Source organism: Henckelia pumila, chromosome 2 (genome assembly GCF_033568475.1).
Source record: "Henckelia pumila isolate YLH828 chromosome 2, ASM3356847v2, whole genome shotgun sequence".
NCBI lineage: Eukaryota > Viridiplantae > Streptophyta > Magnoliopsida > Lamiales > Gesneriaceae > Henckelia > Henckelia pumila.
Window position 1 is genome coordinate 152608616 of NC_133121.1, and position 18153 is coordinate 152626768.

General features: G+C 34.4%; 2 protein-coding genes and 1 non-coding gene across 3 annotated transcripts; 1 reads left to right on the forward strand and 2 right to left on the reverse strand.

The window, feature by feature from the left end:
* Window positions 1-966: 966 nt before the first annotated feature.
* On the forward strand, window positions 967-2685 carry LOC140883157 (uncharacterized). The gene has a single exon (XM_073289519.1). It carries the CDS (start codon window positions 1405-1407, stop codon window positions 2482-2484), a length of 1080 nt encoding a protein of 359 aa, XP_073145620.1. The 5' UTR covers window positions 967-1404; the 3' UTR covers window positions 2485-2685.
* Window positions 2686-3382: 697 nt separating this feature from the next.
* Window positions 3383-6372, reverse strand: LOC140878236 (PHD finger protein ALFIN-LIKE 5-like). Its single transcript, XM_073281841.1, has 5 exons — window positions 6025-6372; window positions 5902-5934; window positions 4531-4759; window positions 4130-4265; window positions 3383-3950 (listed from the first exon to the last, which is right to left on the reverse strand). The coding sequence occupies exons 1-5, from the start codon at window positions 6113-6115 to the stop codon at window positions 3687-3689; spliced, it is 753 nt and encodes a 250-aa protein (XP_073137942.1). The 5' UTR covers window positions 6116-6372; the 3' UTR covers window positions 3383-3686.
* Window positions 6373-17498: 11126 nt separating this feature from the next.
* On the reverse strand, window positions 17499-17609 carry LOC140885862 (small nucleolar RNA R71). Its single transcript, XR_012151275.1, has one exon. It is a non-coding gene; the product is annotated as a small nucleolar RNA R71 (small nucleolar RNA).
* Between the last annotated feature and the right edge of the window lie 544 nt (window positions 17610-18153).

The window sequence follows — 18153 nt, forward strand, 5'->3', positions numbered from 1 at the left end:
TGTTTCATTGAAAAAATGAACTGAATCAACCTATGTCACAAATATATATTCATAAAACGATATCATAAGAAACCAACTCAAATTATTTATATTGCAAATTCAAACTCGATTATCGCCCGAACAAAATTGAGCACTCTAAAATGGTAATAAAGAATGGCTTAAAAAAAACGGTATTAAACCCGTAAATCCATTAATTGCATTTTGACGAGAGATGCAAATGAATAAAGTTGTTCGCGAGCTATTCGAAACTCAATTCGATAAAAGCTAGTTTAATAAAGTTCGTTAAAATAAACGAATTATGCTCTAGATTTATGATATTCATGTCGTTAGTTCGTGAACATGTTCATTGATAAATTCATGAATCAGTTCTAAAATTTAAAAATATATATATATAATTTGATTTTGATTTATTAATTTTACACTTTTTCTTATGGCTAATATATAAAAAGCTATTTATTAGAATAACTTAACAAATTTTAAAAATAATATTATATTTTTCTCTAAATATAAAATTTAGTTTTAAATTAATTTAATGATATTTAAATTTATAATTTATATTTATTAAGTTCGTTTAGCCTCGATAAAACTTTGAATAAGTTCGTGAATCATGAATATATTCATTAAATAAAGATCGGATTTGACTCGATTATAAACAAATGAAGCTTAAACACTCAAGAATTTGATTCGTCTCAACTCGATTACATCCTTAATTTTGATACTCTCACAATTCCAAATCTTGGAAATTTTTAATTCAAAAAAAAAAACATTTCTATAATTTTTACTTTATATTTTGCCTTTATCTATATTTTTTTATTTGTAAAATGAGATAAATCAAAATTAATTTGAATTATGATTAATAATTAATTTTTTTTTTTTGAAAACATGATTAATAATAATTATAAAAAGTGTAGATTAATAAATATGATAATCTCACCTAAAATAAGAATCCTCCATCAGATTCAGTGAAGGCTCGCTCCCTCGCTCTCCCTTTGTGCACAGACGAACTCTCTCTCTCTCTCTCTCTCTCTCTCTCTCTCTCTCTCTCCCTCCACCTTCGATCTTTGTCGCTTATTCGCATAGATTCCTCTCGAAAAACTCCTCTTGGGTGGTGAAATTGATCCCTTCCGGTGAAATATCCTGAACCCTGACGTCAAAATGATCGTTTCTCCGGTAAGGACTTTCAAGGAATGCTAAGCTTGTAGGATCCTGAAGCGAGAAAGATTCCATTTCTGATGTATAATCCCATCTCTCAATAAACGGGTTGGCAGCTGTTTGATTTGGGATTTTACCCTACATATAGCAGAATTTTTTTTTCTGGTTATACATGTTTTCTTGATATAGAAGCAGAGAGTGGGTGTGCGATCTTGATTTTTCTTGAAGAAAGAACTGAAGAGAGTTGAGGAAATGAATTTGAGAGCTTCCGGGGAAGAATCCACAGCACAAGAAATTCACATTCCAGCGGATATTGAGTGGCACAGGCTTGACAAATCCAAGTTTTTCTTCCTGGGCGCGGTTTTATTTTCTGGTCTTTCCGCGGCCCTGCATCCGGCTATGGTACTGAAAACCAGACAGCAGGTGGCTCACTCGCAGGTTTCTTGTATAAGAACCTCGATTTGGATAATGAAACACGAAGGATTTAGGGGATTTTATCGAGGATTTGGGACCTCTTTGACGGGAACAATCCCTGCTCGAGCTCTGTACATGACCGCACTCGAGATTACCAAAAGTAAAGTGGGCACTGCTGCCACTAGGCTAGGATTTCCCGAGACTGCTGCATCAGCGATCGCCAATGCTGCAGCTGGATTGAGCGCTGCCACGACGGCCCAACTGGTTTGGACGCCAGTTGATGTCATAAGCCAGAGACTAATGGCTCAAGGCGGCTGTGGAGGAGCCAGTTCGAATCCATTACCAATTTGTAAATACCTAAATGGGATTGATGCATTCAAGAAAATTGTTCACACAGATGGGATCAGAGGATTGTATAGAGGCTTCGGCATATCAATCTTGACTCATGCACCATCTAATGCTGTTTGGTGGGGGTCTTACTCGGTGGCTCAGCGGCTGATTTGGGGTGGAATGGGGTGTTTTCTTTGCAAGAAAGATGAATGTAGGCTTGAAAACCAAGTCTTGAATGCCAATACTGATAGTAATACCATTGATAACAGGCTAAAGCCGGATGCTAAAGCCGTGGTGGCAGTACAAGGGCTAAGTGCAGCCATGGCTGGTGGTGTATCGGCTTTAATAACCATGCCACTAGACACGATCAAGACACGGCTACAAGTTCTGGACTGCGATGAGAATGGGCGCAAGGGGCCGAGTGTGGGTCAAACGGTGAGGAATTTGGTGAGAGAGGGTGGTTGGATGGCTTGTTACAGAGGGTTGGGTCCAAGATGGGCTTCCATGTCCGTGTCTAGCACCACCATGATCACTACATACGAGTTCTTGAAACGTCTATCGGCTAAGAACCATGAGGGCTTGACATGATCGATATTGTGTAAAGGAATGAGTCTCATTCCTCTAGTTGGCTGTTCTTAGGTTACTACCTAACTTTTAGTATTGTTTGATACTTGTTCAAAGTTCCTAGCATGTTTTGCTAGTGAAGATTCCAATCACTTGTGTAGCTATTAGAAAAATCTTTGATGAATCTTACATTCCATGATCTTGAGAACTAGGTGTGCCATCCACTTCTACAATTACTTAATAATAAAGTGGAATTCTTTTAGCCTTGATTGTGGGATTTAATGGAGTTCTTTATCGCCTCCTAATTCATGGTAAGAGTTGTTTTCCTTAAAAAATTATTCAATCTTTGCATGAATCTCTCTGCCACCGATCTAAGGAATTAATTTTTTATTTGTTTAAAGGGATTTTTTTTTGACTGCTTGTTTGAAGGGATTTAAAAAGGGTTAAAGGATCATTGATTTTGATGACAATGAGTGATTGTTTATTGGTTGGCATATTAATCTAATCTTGGCCAATCATAATAGATGACGATTTCTGTTTTTTTTTAAGCATTGTGGTGGTGGGTGCAAGAAGATATTGCTTTAAATAGTGATAGATGGGGCCTATGTGCGCTTGCAACTTGAGCTCTACCTCCCAAGACATTTATTAAAATTAGATTATCCAAACCTTATCTTAATGCTAATTATTATATGTGGATAAATGATATTATATATTAGAATTGGGATCAAGAATGTATAAGATATTATAAATACGTGTGTAAGTTATTAGCACGACATCTATTAACTTTATATTGGCGGCCACCTCGAGAATCAAAGACACAATGTTAAAACAATTGACATCAAATTGGGAGGCTAAAGTTTAAATTGTTGAAAAGTTATAATGGGCTCGATGACCATATAAAAGCCCGGCAAAAGCATTTACATTCATTGGTCAACGCTGTGGAGAATAAAATATGCAAAGAAAGATCCAAAAGAAAAGCAGAAATCCTAGCTTAACTTAGCTTAATAGCTCCACAAAATGAAGGGACTGGTTCAGCCAACATGGAAACAATACTATACTACCAAGAGTTGCAATCCGCTCTACCACGAGTGCTCGTTCGTTCATAAGCTGACACTGATTTTTAACAGTTAAACAAGAAGAGTAGGCAGAGGCAGCGGTTGAAGTTTCTAAAGAGTAGAGAGAGAGAGAGCACTACAAGTAGAAGTAGTTTTATGTTTGACACGTCTCTAAGGTCGCGATCTCTTGTTGCTGCATGAAGGGCATTTGTATTGCTTGATATGCTCGGCTCGTGCAGGTGTAATCTTCACACACTTTCCATGGAACCACTTTTCGCATAAGTCACAGCATATCCAGAACTCATCTGATGCATAGTTCTCCCCACAAGCTCCGCAGAGGGTGTCTCCATGCTCGTCTTCTTCTTCCTCATCCAGTTCCTCTTCTTCCTCTTTTGTCTGCAACTTTAAAACTTTATCCGGGGCATCAGATGCACGCTGAAAGCGAACATGAAAAGTGACAGCGCCATCAAGAAGAACATTGCATCGTCAAACAGATAAAACTGCTGAGTGTACTGAGTTCAAAACTAGACTTAATGCTAAAAATAAACAGCAGTAAATTATAGGGAAAATAAAAAATCTAACTCAACAGTGCGTGTGCTCAATCCTTTTCTCACCATTTTAGAGTTTGATTTGGATTTGTTGCTACTGTGATTTGAGACAGAAGATTTCTCTCTCTGTTGTTTCTTTGCAGCGCCAGTCACGACTTCGAATACAGTTGGGAGCTCGTTGATCATGTTGAAGAGTCGCTTCCTGGACGAATAAATACAGTGAGATTATCACATGATAAACAAAGGAATCAAACAGACCTATATAACAAAATCTTGATGGGATATAAATCTACTGCAATTGCAAAATTTTCCCCTCCAACAAATTACAAAATTTAGCAGGTAGGAACTATCAATCAACAATGACCTTCAAAACAAGTGGAAACATGCAGAAAATTTGACATCAGAGCCAGATATGATCATAATTCGAAAATCAGCATGTAGCATTAAACATGGAAGAGAGCATCCACCTGTCAGATTTATCAAATCCAAATCTAGCACCAAAATAGAAGGCAACGGCAAGCAACCAAGCATCACTGTGGACAGCAACAAGCGATAACCAGTCTTTTTCTTGCATCCCATCTCTAGCAAAGTTGATGCCCAGAGCGGGCTCGGGAAGTTCAGGAGGCACTTCTTCAGCAGGCAAATTGACCTCCCACTGTTCACTAGGAAAACCATACAAGCACAAGTTCTCCTTCTCTGTAAAGCCAAACATGAAATGAACAATACTGGCTGAACTATACACAAAGGGAGAAGTAAATAAACAAATGAATTTTAGAATTACAAGGAACATCAGGCATAATAAGTGTTGAGAAGTAAACATAACAACAGAACAAAACAATGTAAGAGTAGCAAGTTTTTGCTAATCTAACCAATATACCATGTTTAACAGTCATTTATACTAGTCCTACAGAGGCTACAGTAGATTACCCAAAACCAAGAAACTTAAAAAACCGAAACCATTGTCAGGAAGAATAAACAGAAAATTAAGGTGAAAACAGAAAAAGGCGTTATCAAGATTCATGCAGAAAACATCATTCAATAGAATACAGAAAAAACATGGCAGCACAGAAAATTGTATGCATCTTCTACGAAAGCTTTGGTACAATTACAAGAGATATTTAATATAAAAATACTAAATCCTCATGCTACATAACTGCAACAAAGATACTAACATACCCTTCAATGATACTCAGTTACGCACAAGGCAATAGATTCCACAAATTCTATCAACCACTTGATTTATGTTTCAACATAATGCATTTGGCCTTCAGGTTGAAGGTTTCAAAAGAGAAAAACTTTTAATCCACTATTCGAATTGCTCGCATAAATGTACTCGCCTGTTCCTTTCAAATTATTAAGCCATTTATTTTAAGTTTTTCTTTCAAACCTAACATCACATTTCAAAACCTCAAAAATTGAATTGGTTTGAAATCCATACATCCAAATCAGTTTTTCATATCAAATTCAAATAATATCCAAGAAATTTTAAAAAAATTCCAACACCAACATGGATCCAGGCACCACCTTTTCACTCAGATGATATTAAAACAACAACGAAATGGATCCATTATCCACCACCCACAACATCAAGAGGGGCTCGTCAATCAGTTAGAGCACCCACGAGTTGCAAAAAACACCCAAAAATAATTAAGCAAAATGCATGATCCAATACCAATATTTTCACAACAAAATTCATGAAAAACACGAGTATCTTTTTCCCATAAAAGTATATGGTAAACACATGACAGGCACTTAGAAATCAATAAGAAAAAGTGCAACAATACTAATTTAAAAGCACAAAGAAAGTAATATCTCGTCAAAAAAAAAAAACCGCAGACCAGGATCACACTGCTGATAGAATTCTTCGACATCTGCAAAAACAAAGAAAAACAAAAAACACCCACATTAAAAATAAACAAAACAACAAATCGAGCAAAAAGAAGAACACAACAAAAAATTACCAGTAGTGAGAGCTTTGATAAGGCCACCTCGACGACCCTTAAAATCCCGAAAGACTTCTTCAACAGTACGTGGGTTGTACCCTGCCTCCATTGCTTTTCCTCTGTTCTTCTTCGTTCAAGTCCAGCTCCACAAAATCGAAAAAAAAAACAAAAAACAAAAAACAACTGAACAGAAATCTGAGCTCGGAAACAAACAGAGACGCGAAAAGATTGGTGGGGTTGGAGTGTAGTGGATAAAAACTCAAAATTTGAAAGAGAGAATTGAAGGAGAAGCGAAGGGGGAAGAAAAGGACGCGATATGAGATGAGGCGGATTTGAATCTGGGCAAAGAGGAGGGGTTTAACTACATTTGAGAGTGTGCTGATGAGTCCGAAAACCCACGACATTATATCTAATTTATATGAATTCCCAACATTGCCCCCAGGCCCCTCTCCATTTGTCTCCAATTTTTAAGGCATTCTCTACAGTCTACAGTTCGTTTCTTTAAGATACAATAAATAAATAAATGAAAAAAATAGAAAATGTGGTGTTTTCAAAAATAATATAAAGGGTGGAATTATTTATTTATAAGGATCAATTTTTTAAAAAAAAGAAATTGCGAGTATTACTATAATTTCATTATGAGGTTCAGCAAATTAATTAAGAATCAATTTTTACACAATGTAAATTTTTAATTAAATGGTATGATATTTTTTTTCCCAAAATAAAAGGAGGTATATATTACTGTATTAAACTGCTAGAGAGATAATGGACACAAAATTGGTCCTCGATATGTAGTATGACCAAATAGGACACGGATCCTTTGCAGTGGAACAAAAACAGCACCATGTATTGTGTATTTTTTTTCTCTGTTTGAAACGGATGTTCATTCAATTCAAAACAAACAAAAAAAAAGAAAAAAGAAAATACATGCGAACAATATCGTTTTGCTTCACAACACCACATGTTATTTTTCCTCCGCTCTAAAGGATGATCTGTGTCCCACCAATTGTCATATAACCTATGATAATTCTATTGCTTATTATGTTACCTATCTATTTTATTTTATTTCATAAAAATTACAAAACTACCCTTATTTCAAATCGCTCAATTTAATTTAATTTTTCGTTTTGTTGGATAGCAATATTTTCTGATTGAAGTGTAGTGCTGCACGCATGTTAAAGGACACTGACCAATACCTAATGTGGAGGATAAACCATATGAGGGAATGAGGATTAAGAAAGATATCATTACTGCTAAATTAATTAATAAAAAGTTAATTTATGTTATCTCAAAAATAAGGTGTTTTAAAACAGTCATCCTACTTTTTTAGAAAATATCTTTTTTGATATTATATTTTTCATATTATCCTTATATATTTTATTAAATATCCACCATGCCCTTTGTCCATCATTTTACATAATTTATCAATTTTTTCTAAATTAAAACATAAAATAGTTTTATTTTTTAATGCACATTTAAAATTTATAATACAATTCTAAAACTATTTTATATATATAATTATTTGCATTACTTTCAATCTTTTTTGATATTTTACTTTTCATATTATCCTTATATATTTTATCAAATATCTGTCAATCCGACACGAGTCGACTCAAAAAATATCGGGTTAGAATTGGGGTTTATTTTTGTTTGGGTTGAATCAAATTGACCCGAAAGCGAACCCGAAAAAATTAACTGGATTTGGGTCAACCCGGGTGGACCCGAGATGACCCGAAATTTTTTATTTTTATTATTTTATATTATATAAAATTAAGAAATACTTGCTACATTTTTATACGTTGTGTGTTTGAAAAAAAAATTACTGTATATTGATACGATAGATTTTCGTCATTTTATGTTTATTTTGTACAATTTTGTTTTCTTAAAATAATTTTTTATTTTTTGTAGTAAGTATACTTTAAAATTTTTAGAACTAAACTATCAAATTTAAATCATATATAAGTTTAAATTTTGTTATTATGTGATTAAATTAATTATTACTATTATTATTGTGTGTTTTGAATTTTTATTTAATTATTTTGTTAAAAAATTTAAAAAAATAAAATCGAGTTGGTTCGGGTTGATCATCGAGTTAAGCAGGGTTTGGGTTCGAGATCGGGGTTCGGGTCGGGTTCAGGTTGATAAATTTTTAAGTAATATTTTCGCCAACCCAACTCGAACTCACCCGACGCCCTAGCCCCTAGGGTCATACCAAAGATAAAAACAAGGATGTCAAATTTTATTTTATTTTTTTTTTTACCAAAATTACGCTCATTTGATATAGATGCCAAGTCCCTTGAGAGAAATTTTGATAAAAGAATACGTTCCAGGTAATTCAGATACGTTGGCAAGACGAGCCTCTTTTCTTAAAGAAAAATTGGCAGAATGGTGTCATATGGCAGCATTACAAAAGAACTACAAAAGGATAAGGGGTATTAATAAGCATACTCCTCTATGTTGTAGAGAAAATGATCTTCCTACGGTTATTGGGAGTAGATCACAGGGATTTAAGAGGAAGAAATTCAGAAATAATCCCTACAATAAAAGAATGAGAAGTTCTTGGAAACCAAGAACATTTTGGTCCAAACAAAAGGCCTGATCTTATAGATCGGGAAAAAGAAGTAGACCTACAAGAACATCTTCAGCAACAATCTCGTCGCAAAGCAGGGGAAGAACACCATTTAGAAAAACTCGTACAAGAGCAAGTGAAAGTTTCAAGGATTGCAACTGCTGGACATGTGGAGCAAGAGGACATATATCTACAAACTGTACAGAAAACAAAAAAAAAAGGTGTTAAACTCTTTGAAGCAACACCAGATATGGATGATGCGGTCTTCTTTCAAGATCTAGTCCAAATATATCAATTTGAGGATATCCCCTCAAATGAAAGTATATATGAAGAAGAGATATTGTTTAGCCAAGAAGAATCTGATGATGAATTAGAATTAGAATCAGAATAAAGAAGAGGTGTTTCGACATGAAACACATGAGAGTTTGGCTGGGTTTTTTAGTCAAACCACGATATGTCATAATATGGTCCAAAGAATTATGAGAGAAAATCCAACTTTACAGAAGTACCAAGGATTTTCGACAGGACAAGTGGAAAGAGTCTTAGACAACCTGGGGCTTAGACAAAGAAGACATCATTTGATTTACAAAGTATCTAGAAGGGAAATGGCAATCCCTATGGAGTTAACAAGTAATCAAATAGAGATGCAGTTAATTCCTTTTGAAAAAATAAGAGAGGAATTGCAAAAGCTGAAAAGTGAGGTAGCAAGGACGATGTCTTGGATTCATATTGGAGCAATCCAAATAATGATCAAGACAACTTTTAAAGAAGGAATAGATTCACCCATAGATATCGTAGTATGTAATGTTTAAAAAGTACACACAAGATAACGAGTTAAGACGACTTATGTTTACTACCATTTGTGATCATAAGATTATCGTTCAACAACTCAAGATGGCTTTTTATAGACAAATGCCAATATTGTTCCGCAGCCAGCGTGGTGATAAATGACAAATTTTTCACCCAAAGATGAAAGATTCTAGGAGATTTGGAGAAACTATGTTGAAAATAACAAGAGAACAAGAACTCCAAATAGAGGATATGAATCTTCTCAAGGTAACTCTAACCCATAGGGATATAGAATTGGAGAACAAGATATCCCTTGAAGATGTCAAAAAGAGGCTCAAAGAAAGTTATAATGAGCATCCTTTGGCATGGTGGGATAGAAATCAACTCAAAGCCAACCTTACTTTAAAGGAAGGCAAATAATATGAGTTCGTTAGATATAAGCATATCCCGATGAACGTAACAGATCAAAGGGATATGAGAATGATTATCAAAAAACATTTAGACCTTGGTCTAATCAAAGAAGGAGTGTCACCATATAGTAGTCTAGATTTTCTGGTCAGAAATCATGGTGAAATAAAAAGAGAAAAATCCAGGTTAGTTATTAATTACCAAAGAATTAATAAAATCCTGGAGTTTGATGGGTACTTCATACCCAATAGAGAACACCTAATTAGTTGTGTATGAAATGCTAGGATGTTCTCAAAATTTGATTGTAAATCTGGATTTTACCAGATTCGAATGGAAGAAGGCAGTAAGAAATTCACAGCTTTTTTTACTCCACAAGGACATTATATTTGGAAAGTTATGCCTATGAGATTGGCTAATGCACGCCAAATATTTCAATGAAAGATGGATAATCTGTTTAAAGATTATTTCAAATTCATGTTTGTTTATATTGATGATATTCTTATAGCATCAAAAAACATAGATGAACATGTTAAATATTTAGAGATTTTCTCTAAAATTTGCAAACAAGAAGGACTTGTTTTATCTGAAAAGAAATCAGTCATAGCAACAAGGAAAATTGAATTCCTTGGTATTGAAATTGATGAATCTGGAATAATTATACAACCCCATATTGTGGAAAAGGTACAGAATTTCCCAGATAAACTAAAAGACGTAAAACAACTCCAAAGTTTTCTTGGAGTAGTTAATTTTGCAGGAATGTTCATAAACAACCTAGCCATGTATATGAAGGTGTTCAGTCCTTTATTAAAAAAGGATGCAAGATTTATATGGACCGATGAACATACTAAAGGGGTAACCCAACTGAAGGAGATATGTAAAAAAACTTCCGAAAATGGCTATACCCGTAGATGAAGATGAGTTGGTGTTATTTATAGATGCCAGCAACGATTGGTGGGCTGCAGTCCTTACTAAGCTCACTCCAGATGGGGAAGTACCATGCAGATACTGTAGCGGCCTTTTTACAGAATCTGAGGGTATCAGATGGCATATCAACGAAAAGGAATTTTACGCAGTTAAAAAGACTTTTGAGAAATGACCTTTATTTTTACTTGCTAAAAAATTTACTTTGAAAGTTGATAATACCTAGGTAAAAGCTTTCTTAAGAAATAAAATTGAATCTAAACCAGAGAAGGCTAGATTATTAAGATGGCAAGCTTTATGTCAAAATTATATCTTTGATATTGTTATTATTAAATCTCATGAAAATATGCTTGCAGATTTTCTAACAAGAGATGGAAGGCGGTGACGTGGATTCCGTCATGAAAATGCAGAGGCATCTCAAGGAATACCTTGGGTTGCTTCAAACCGAGTTCAACCAGTTAGCCATTAATGCTGAAATGGCCGGCACGTTACAACAAGCTGATCAGATCAAAGTATCTAATCGAATTACAGACTATATGCAGGCTCAAACTCAATTATGGGCTGCTATACAAGGGCCAATTGTGAAGGCTATAGTGAAACCATTGGTTTCTCATAAACAAGATATGCTAAAACCATTGGTTTTACAAGAACAAGATGTTATTCAATATATGTAAACTCAAAACGCAAATATTACAGAAACAATATACTAAGAACGAAGTAAGATCGTATAAAAATTCAGTAGTATATTGAGCATGTAAATACTGTAAAGTATAAACAGAATGAGTAAGGAAACAGATAAGCAAACCGAGGCCTGTAACTAGTACAGTTTCCTTAAAACAGATTCGTCCCCTCCTGAGTGTGCTTTGAGGATTACACGGACGTCTGTCTCCCAGGATACAACGAAGAAACCTTGTAGAAACCTAGCACAAAGGCACTACACCGGCGAACTGAGAATGTACCTGAACAGTATCACGACAGAGGAGGAATGCAAGAGCAACAGCGTAGCAGAGTGCAGGAATTACAGAGAATTTGAGGGCTCGAAATTCTGTGTGTTCTGAAGGACTACATACTGCCTCTATTTATAGAGGCACACTGTCTAGGCGGACAGTCACAAGCTGGGCAGATGGAAGGCCAAAGGTTGGCAGATGAAACATCAAAAGTCTGGCATCTGAAGCACCAACAGACATCCAGCTGAAGGGTCTCATCCAGAATCTTCTCAGGGCATGTGGAAGGTTAAAAATCGAAAATAAAATAGCAAAAGGTGGCCAACACTGGGTAGGCGATTTTGCCTTGATCAGTCCGACATTCGACGCACCCAGGTCGCGCTCGTACTCTTGCACACAAGTCAAGCCTTTTCCAGTGCAAATCGGGCCCTTGATTTGCACACCCCACCCTGTGCAGGCGCGCGTGAGAGAGAGCCTCTTGACCAATCATTCTTACACTTTCATAAAATGTAACACCATATAAGCACACTTATGCCAAGTTATTTTTCCAATGTGGGATACTCATATTCCACTCTTAACCATCCACTTTAACAAGCCCAAAGCTTAACCAATTTTTCATTCACATAATGAAAGCCCATTTAGGCATAAAGCCTAATCTAGTCCAACAATCCCCCATATGAATGGAAATTGAAAGATAAACGAAGATAGTCGTGATAAAGGTCAACAGTTGAATCCTGCATAGGATAGGTAGGCAATAATAATTCACTGGTTGACAGTAGATGCGATGTCTTTGAACTGTACATCCGTTCGTATAAATTGAGATATACTTCACGCAGGACTCTCCCTGATACAATTCAGTTCTCATGATTGTGTTCGTTTTGGCCATGAACACACGCCTGGTTCTGTAAGAGGGTCTAGAATTGAGCCTTGCAATTCCTTTGAAGCGGCCCCACTTCACTCTCACATAGGTGATTCTATGTTGAATTTCATCAGAATAATTAAAATCAATAAGCTTATCCTCAATATTCACTGTTTGCAATAGGAATAGACTAGGGATAACCCCCACAGTGATCTACCAAACAATTGCGATTAGGTTGTCCCATTGAACCTAGTTCTTGGGATCTCCAGTCAGCATAGGTTGGGTTTTCCTTTGCACCGATTTATTCCATTGGCTTCAGTCTCATTCCTTTTGAAGATTTTTCAACAAACTCTTTGTTTAACCCTTTGGTTAACTGATCCGCTATATTATCATTTGACTTTACATAGTCAATAGAGATAACTCCAGTTGAGAGTAGTTGTCTAATAGTATTGTGTCTACGACGTATATGTCTAGACTTTCCATTATACATCTTGCTTTGTGCCCTTTCGATCGTAGATTGGCTATCACAATGAATGCAAATAGCCGGTACAGGTTTCACCCATCCTGGAACATCTTCTAAAAATAGACGCAACCATTCAGCTTCCTCAGCACACTTATCAAGTGCAATAAACTCAGATTCCATCGTGGATCTGGCTATTACAGTTTGTTTAAAAGATTTCCAAGCTATTGCTGCACCTCCTAAAGTGAATACAAATCCACTTGTAGATTTTGAGTCTTTCATATCATATATCCAGTTTGCATCACTGTATCCTTCAATAACAGCAGGATATCTAGTATAGTGCAGCCCATGATCATGAGTGTATCTTAAATACCTTAGCAATCTGATAATTGCTTTCCAGTTTTCAGTTCCTAGATTACTCGTGAATCTATTCAATTTGCTTACTGCATAGGCTATGTCTGGTCGTGTACAACTCATTAAGTACATCAGACTACCAATGACTCGAGAGTATTCTAGTTGGGAGATACTCTCACCGCGATTCTTTGATAGATGTTGACTTGGATCTATCGGGGTTCTAGCCAATGCAGAGTCATCCTTATTGAATTTCTCAAGTATTTTTTCCACATAATGTGATTGACTTAGAACCATCCCTTCTGATGTTCTATGGATTTTAATTCCAAGGATGACATCGGCTAATCCCAAATCCTTCATGTCGAATTTTGAGTTCAGCAGTTTCTTAGTGGATTTGATCATTTTATCATTGCTTCCGATGATAAGCATGTCATCTACGTAAAGACACAAAATGACGTAGCCACTTTCAGTGTTCTTTACGTATACACATTTGTCACACTCATTGACTTTAAATCCACTTTATAGCATGGCTTTGTCAAATTTTTCCTGCCATTGTTTTGGTGCTTGCTTTAAGCCATACAAAGACTTCACCAATTTACAAACCTTATTTTCTTGCCCAGGTGCAGAAAATCCCTCAGGTTGTTCCATGTAAATTTCTTCTTCTAAATCTCCATTTAGAAAAGCAGTTTTTACATCCATTTGGTGTACTTCAAGATTCCGCAAGGCGGCAATTGCAAGTATCACTCGAATTGAAGTTATTCTCGTTACTGGAGAATAAGTGTCAAAGTAATCAAGCCCTTCACGTTGACGGTAACCCTTGATTACCAATCTGGCTTTATACTTATCTATTGTTCCATCTGATTTTATTTTTCGTTTTAAAATCCATTTATAACCTAGTGGTTGGCTTCCCGGAGGAAGGTCCACTAGTTTCCACGTATGATTTTGCAAAATGGATTCTATTTCGGAATTTATAGCCTCTTTCCATTGAGGTCCTTCAGATGAATTCACAGCTTCCTTGAAGCTTTGAGGTTCACTTTCCATCATGAAAGTGATGAAATCCGGACCAAATGATTTCTCAGTTCTAGCTCTTTTGCTACGTCTAGGTTCAACCTCGTAGTTAACCTCTTGTTATTTTTCCATTGTCTCATGTAATCTTTTGGATGAACTTGGTTCTTTCGTAAATTTGCAAGGGCACACATGTTCAAAGAATGAAACATTTCTTGATTCCATTATTGTATTCTTATGAATGGTAAGAATTTGAGATTCATACACAAGGAATCGATAAGCACTACTATTGTGTGCATATCCTATGAAAATGCAATCAACGGTTTTTGGTCCAATTTTTACCTTTTTCGGATTAGGTACGGCTACCTTGGCAAGACACCCACACACTCGCAAGTATTGGTAGGAAGGTGTTCTTCCTTTCCATAATTCATATGGACTTTTATCTTGTTTCTTCCGGGGTATCTTATTTAAAAGGTAATTAGATGTCAGAACAGCTTCCCCCCACATGTTCTGTGATAAACCAGAACTCAGTAACAGTGCATTCATCATTTCTTTCAAAGTGCGATTCTTTCGCTCTGCGACACCATTTTGCTGAGGAGAATAAGGTGCAGTTCTTTCGTGTCTGATACCATGTTGAGCATAAAACTCAGCAAATGGTGATTCATACTCACCTCCACGATCGCTTCTTAGCACCTTAATTTTCTTGCTAATTTGGTTTTCAACTTCACTTTTGTAATGGACAAACTTTTCAATAGCTTCATCTTTACTTTTAAGAAGATACACATAACAATATTTTGTGCAATCGTTGATGAAACTTAAAATTTGTAATTATTTATATGTTAAAAGTTGTGTTTTAAAATTAAAGTTTCATTAAAATTATGAAGTTGTATTATTTTAGTGTTGTGTGTTTATATTTACTTATTTTACTAAAAATGTTGTATTTTACGTTTTGCGCAGGTTTTGTAAAAATAAAATTACTCAAGCTACAAAGGTCATATTGGAGTAATCTCAAATCCTGTAGAATCACAAAAGAGGCATCTTCAACTTTGTAGAAGACAAGAAATCCAAAAACCTCATTAAGATGATCAAAATAATCAAACATCAAAAAGGAGACAGATTTACTTTTACTATGACCAGCTTGTAGTAAAAATACCATAACTATTTCACTTTGTACCCAAAAGAGGTGGATTATATGTCCAAACACATCTACACAAAATATCCTACGTGTTATATGTTGCATGGTGAGGCTGAATCGGTGGTCTATGGCATCAAAAATGCCAATTAACATTGGGTCAAGGTATTGACATTCAAGGAGACAACCACCCACCAACTTTACTATTCAACATTTAATGAGTCTTGGACTCTTTCTCTCATTTAGCCTATAAATAGATGTGTTGTATAAGCTTTGTAGTGTGCAAGAGTGTAGAGAAGTCCTCATTTGTAAAATAAATATTGTGTGTGTGAGAATAAAAGTTTGAGTGTGCATATTTCTCAAGTTCAAGTATGAAATTTATTTTATCCTTACTCTTGAGTTTCATGTTCATGGCAAGCTAAATCTTTTTATGTAAAGGTGAAAAGGTTTCATTGTTGGTCAAGTAAAATTGTTTATATTTTGTATATTCTTTTCTTTTTCTATTTCTATTTTGTTTTTTTCTAATTGATCCTTATTTGTAGGTATAATTTTGAAAGATTTGTTGTTATCTATTTACATCAAATGCTTGGTACCTTGAATGTGGTTACCTTGATTTGTTGTCAAATATGATACAATAAATACTACAATAATTATATACTATAAATATAAGTATCTATTTATAATAAAGTCATATATATTATTTAGATGATAGCGTGACACTATCGGTTGTTGTAAATAATATATTGTGATTTGAACTAACATTTACTTTCTCGCATCTAACTTTTACTTTATCGCAACTAACATTTACTTTTCCGCAACTAACATTTACTTTCTCGCATATAACATTTATTTTTCCGCAACTAACATTTACTTTATTGCATCTAACATAAAGTCATATATTTTATTTAAACGATAGCGTGGCTCTGCCGGTTGTTCTAAATGAAATATTGTGATTTGATCTAACATTTACTTTTATGTGAATTTATATTTATGCATTTATATATATATATATTATGGGTACCATGTATTAAATATCGGCTGATATTAATATAGTGGGAACTATATTATATGATATACTTGTTTAAATATTTAATTGTTCTTTTTATGTTTATATTTATTCATTTATATATATATTATGGGTACCATGTATTAAATATCGGTTAATATGATATTAATATAGTGGAAACTATATTATATGATATACTTGTTTAAATATTTCATTGTTCTTTTATGTTTATTCTTATTTTAGTTTCTTTTATTTATTTTTATTAAGCAATCTTAAATAAACCAACAATGAACCTTTGAAACCTTGACAATTTTATAATTTGTGTATTTGAAGTTTCATAATAATATTTCCATCTATAATATATCATGCTAAAATTAAACTTACAGCATCCTCTCCGTGGATCGATCTCGTACTCACGAGTATATTACTTGCAGACAACGTACACTTGGGTGAATTACAATTTAAGTTGTAGCAAGTTTTTGGCGCCGTTTTCGGGGAGGTATAAATTAAGTTTAATTTTGTTATTTATGTTATTATGTAAATAGTATGTTGTTTTTAATTGTATGATTGTTTGGAGTCGTAAACAAAGTGGTAGACTTGTTCGAGTAACTGAAAATATTTTAAACATGGACGATAATTCTAATAATCAAGATAATAATAATAATAATAATAATCATCATCAAGAACATGAACAACCAAGAACACTTAGGCACCATATGAATCCAATAAGAACTAGTACACCATCTTTTTTAGTTTTTCCTCCTGATGCATCTAATTTCAATTTTAAGCCACAAGTCATTCAACTTTTACCAAATTTTCATGGCTTAGATTCTGAAAATCCATATTTGTATTTAAGAGAATTTGAGGAGGTTTGCAACACTTATAGTGATCAAAATTGTAGCATGGATACTGTTCGATTAAAGCTTTTCCCTTTTTCCTTAAAAGATAAAGCTAAAGCATGGTTGCAAAATTTGAGATCAAGTTCAATAAGATCATGGAAAGAAATGCAACAACATTTTCTAAAAAAGTTTTTTCCTTCCCATAGAAAAAACTCTTTTAAAAGACAAATTACAACTTTTTCTCAGAAACAAGGGAAAACATTTTATCAATGTTGGGATAGATATAAAGAGTTACTTAATACATGCCCACATCATGGTTTTGAAATATGGAGAATAGTTTCTCACTTTTATGAAGATTTAATACCTAAAGATAGGCAAATGATAGAATTCATGTGTAATGGAACTTTTGAAGATAAAAACCCAAATGAAGCTATGGAATATTTGGAGTCATTAGCAGAAAATACTCAAAATTGGGATAATATAGGCTCAATTGAACCACCAAGTAAAACCAATAATTCAACAAATGGGGTTGGTATTTATCATCTTAAAGAAGATGTAGATATTCAAGCTAAACTTGCATCCTTAGCAAGAAAAATAGAGTTATTAGAAATGAAAAAGAGTGATCAATTAAAAAGTGTTCAAGAAATTGTCTGTCATATATGTGATACACATGATCATCTTACAAAAAATTTCCTACTTTGCCTTCATTTAAAGAATGTCTCCATGAACAAGCCAATTATGTTAACAATTTTAAGATCCTTTTTCACAAATATATAATCCTGGTTGGAGAAATCATCCCAATTTTAGTTGGAGGAACGATAATAATGCACAACCTTCACAACAACCTTTTCAAAATAACCAAAA

Coding starts and splice junctions, on each gene's coding strand:
- LOC140883157 (XM_073289519.1), top strand. CDS start 1,405: ATGAATTTGAGAGCTTCCGGGGAAGAATCCACAGCACAAGAAATTCAC.
- LOC140878236 (XM_073281841.1), bottom strand. CDS start 6,115: ATGGAGGCAGGGTACAACCCACGTACTGTTGAAGAAGTCTTTCGGGAT. Junction 4,760..5,901: donor CTATCAGCAGTGTGATCCTG/GTCTGCGGTTTT, acceptor TTGGCTTTACAG/AGAAGGAGAACTTGTGCTTG. Junction 3,951..4,129: donor CCAAATCAAACTCTAAAATG/GTGAGAAAAGGA, acceptor GTTCGCTTTCAG/CGTGCATCTGATGCCCCGGA.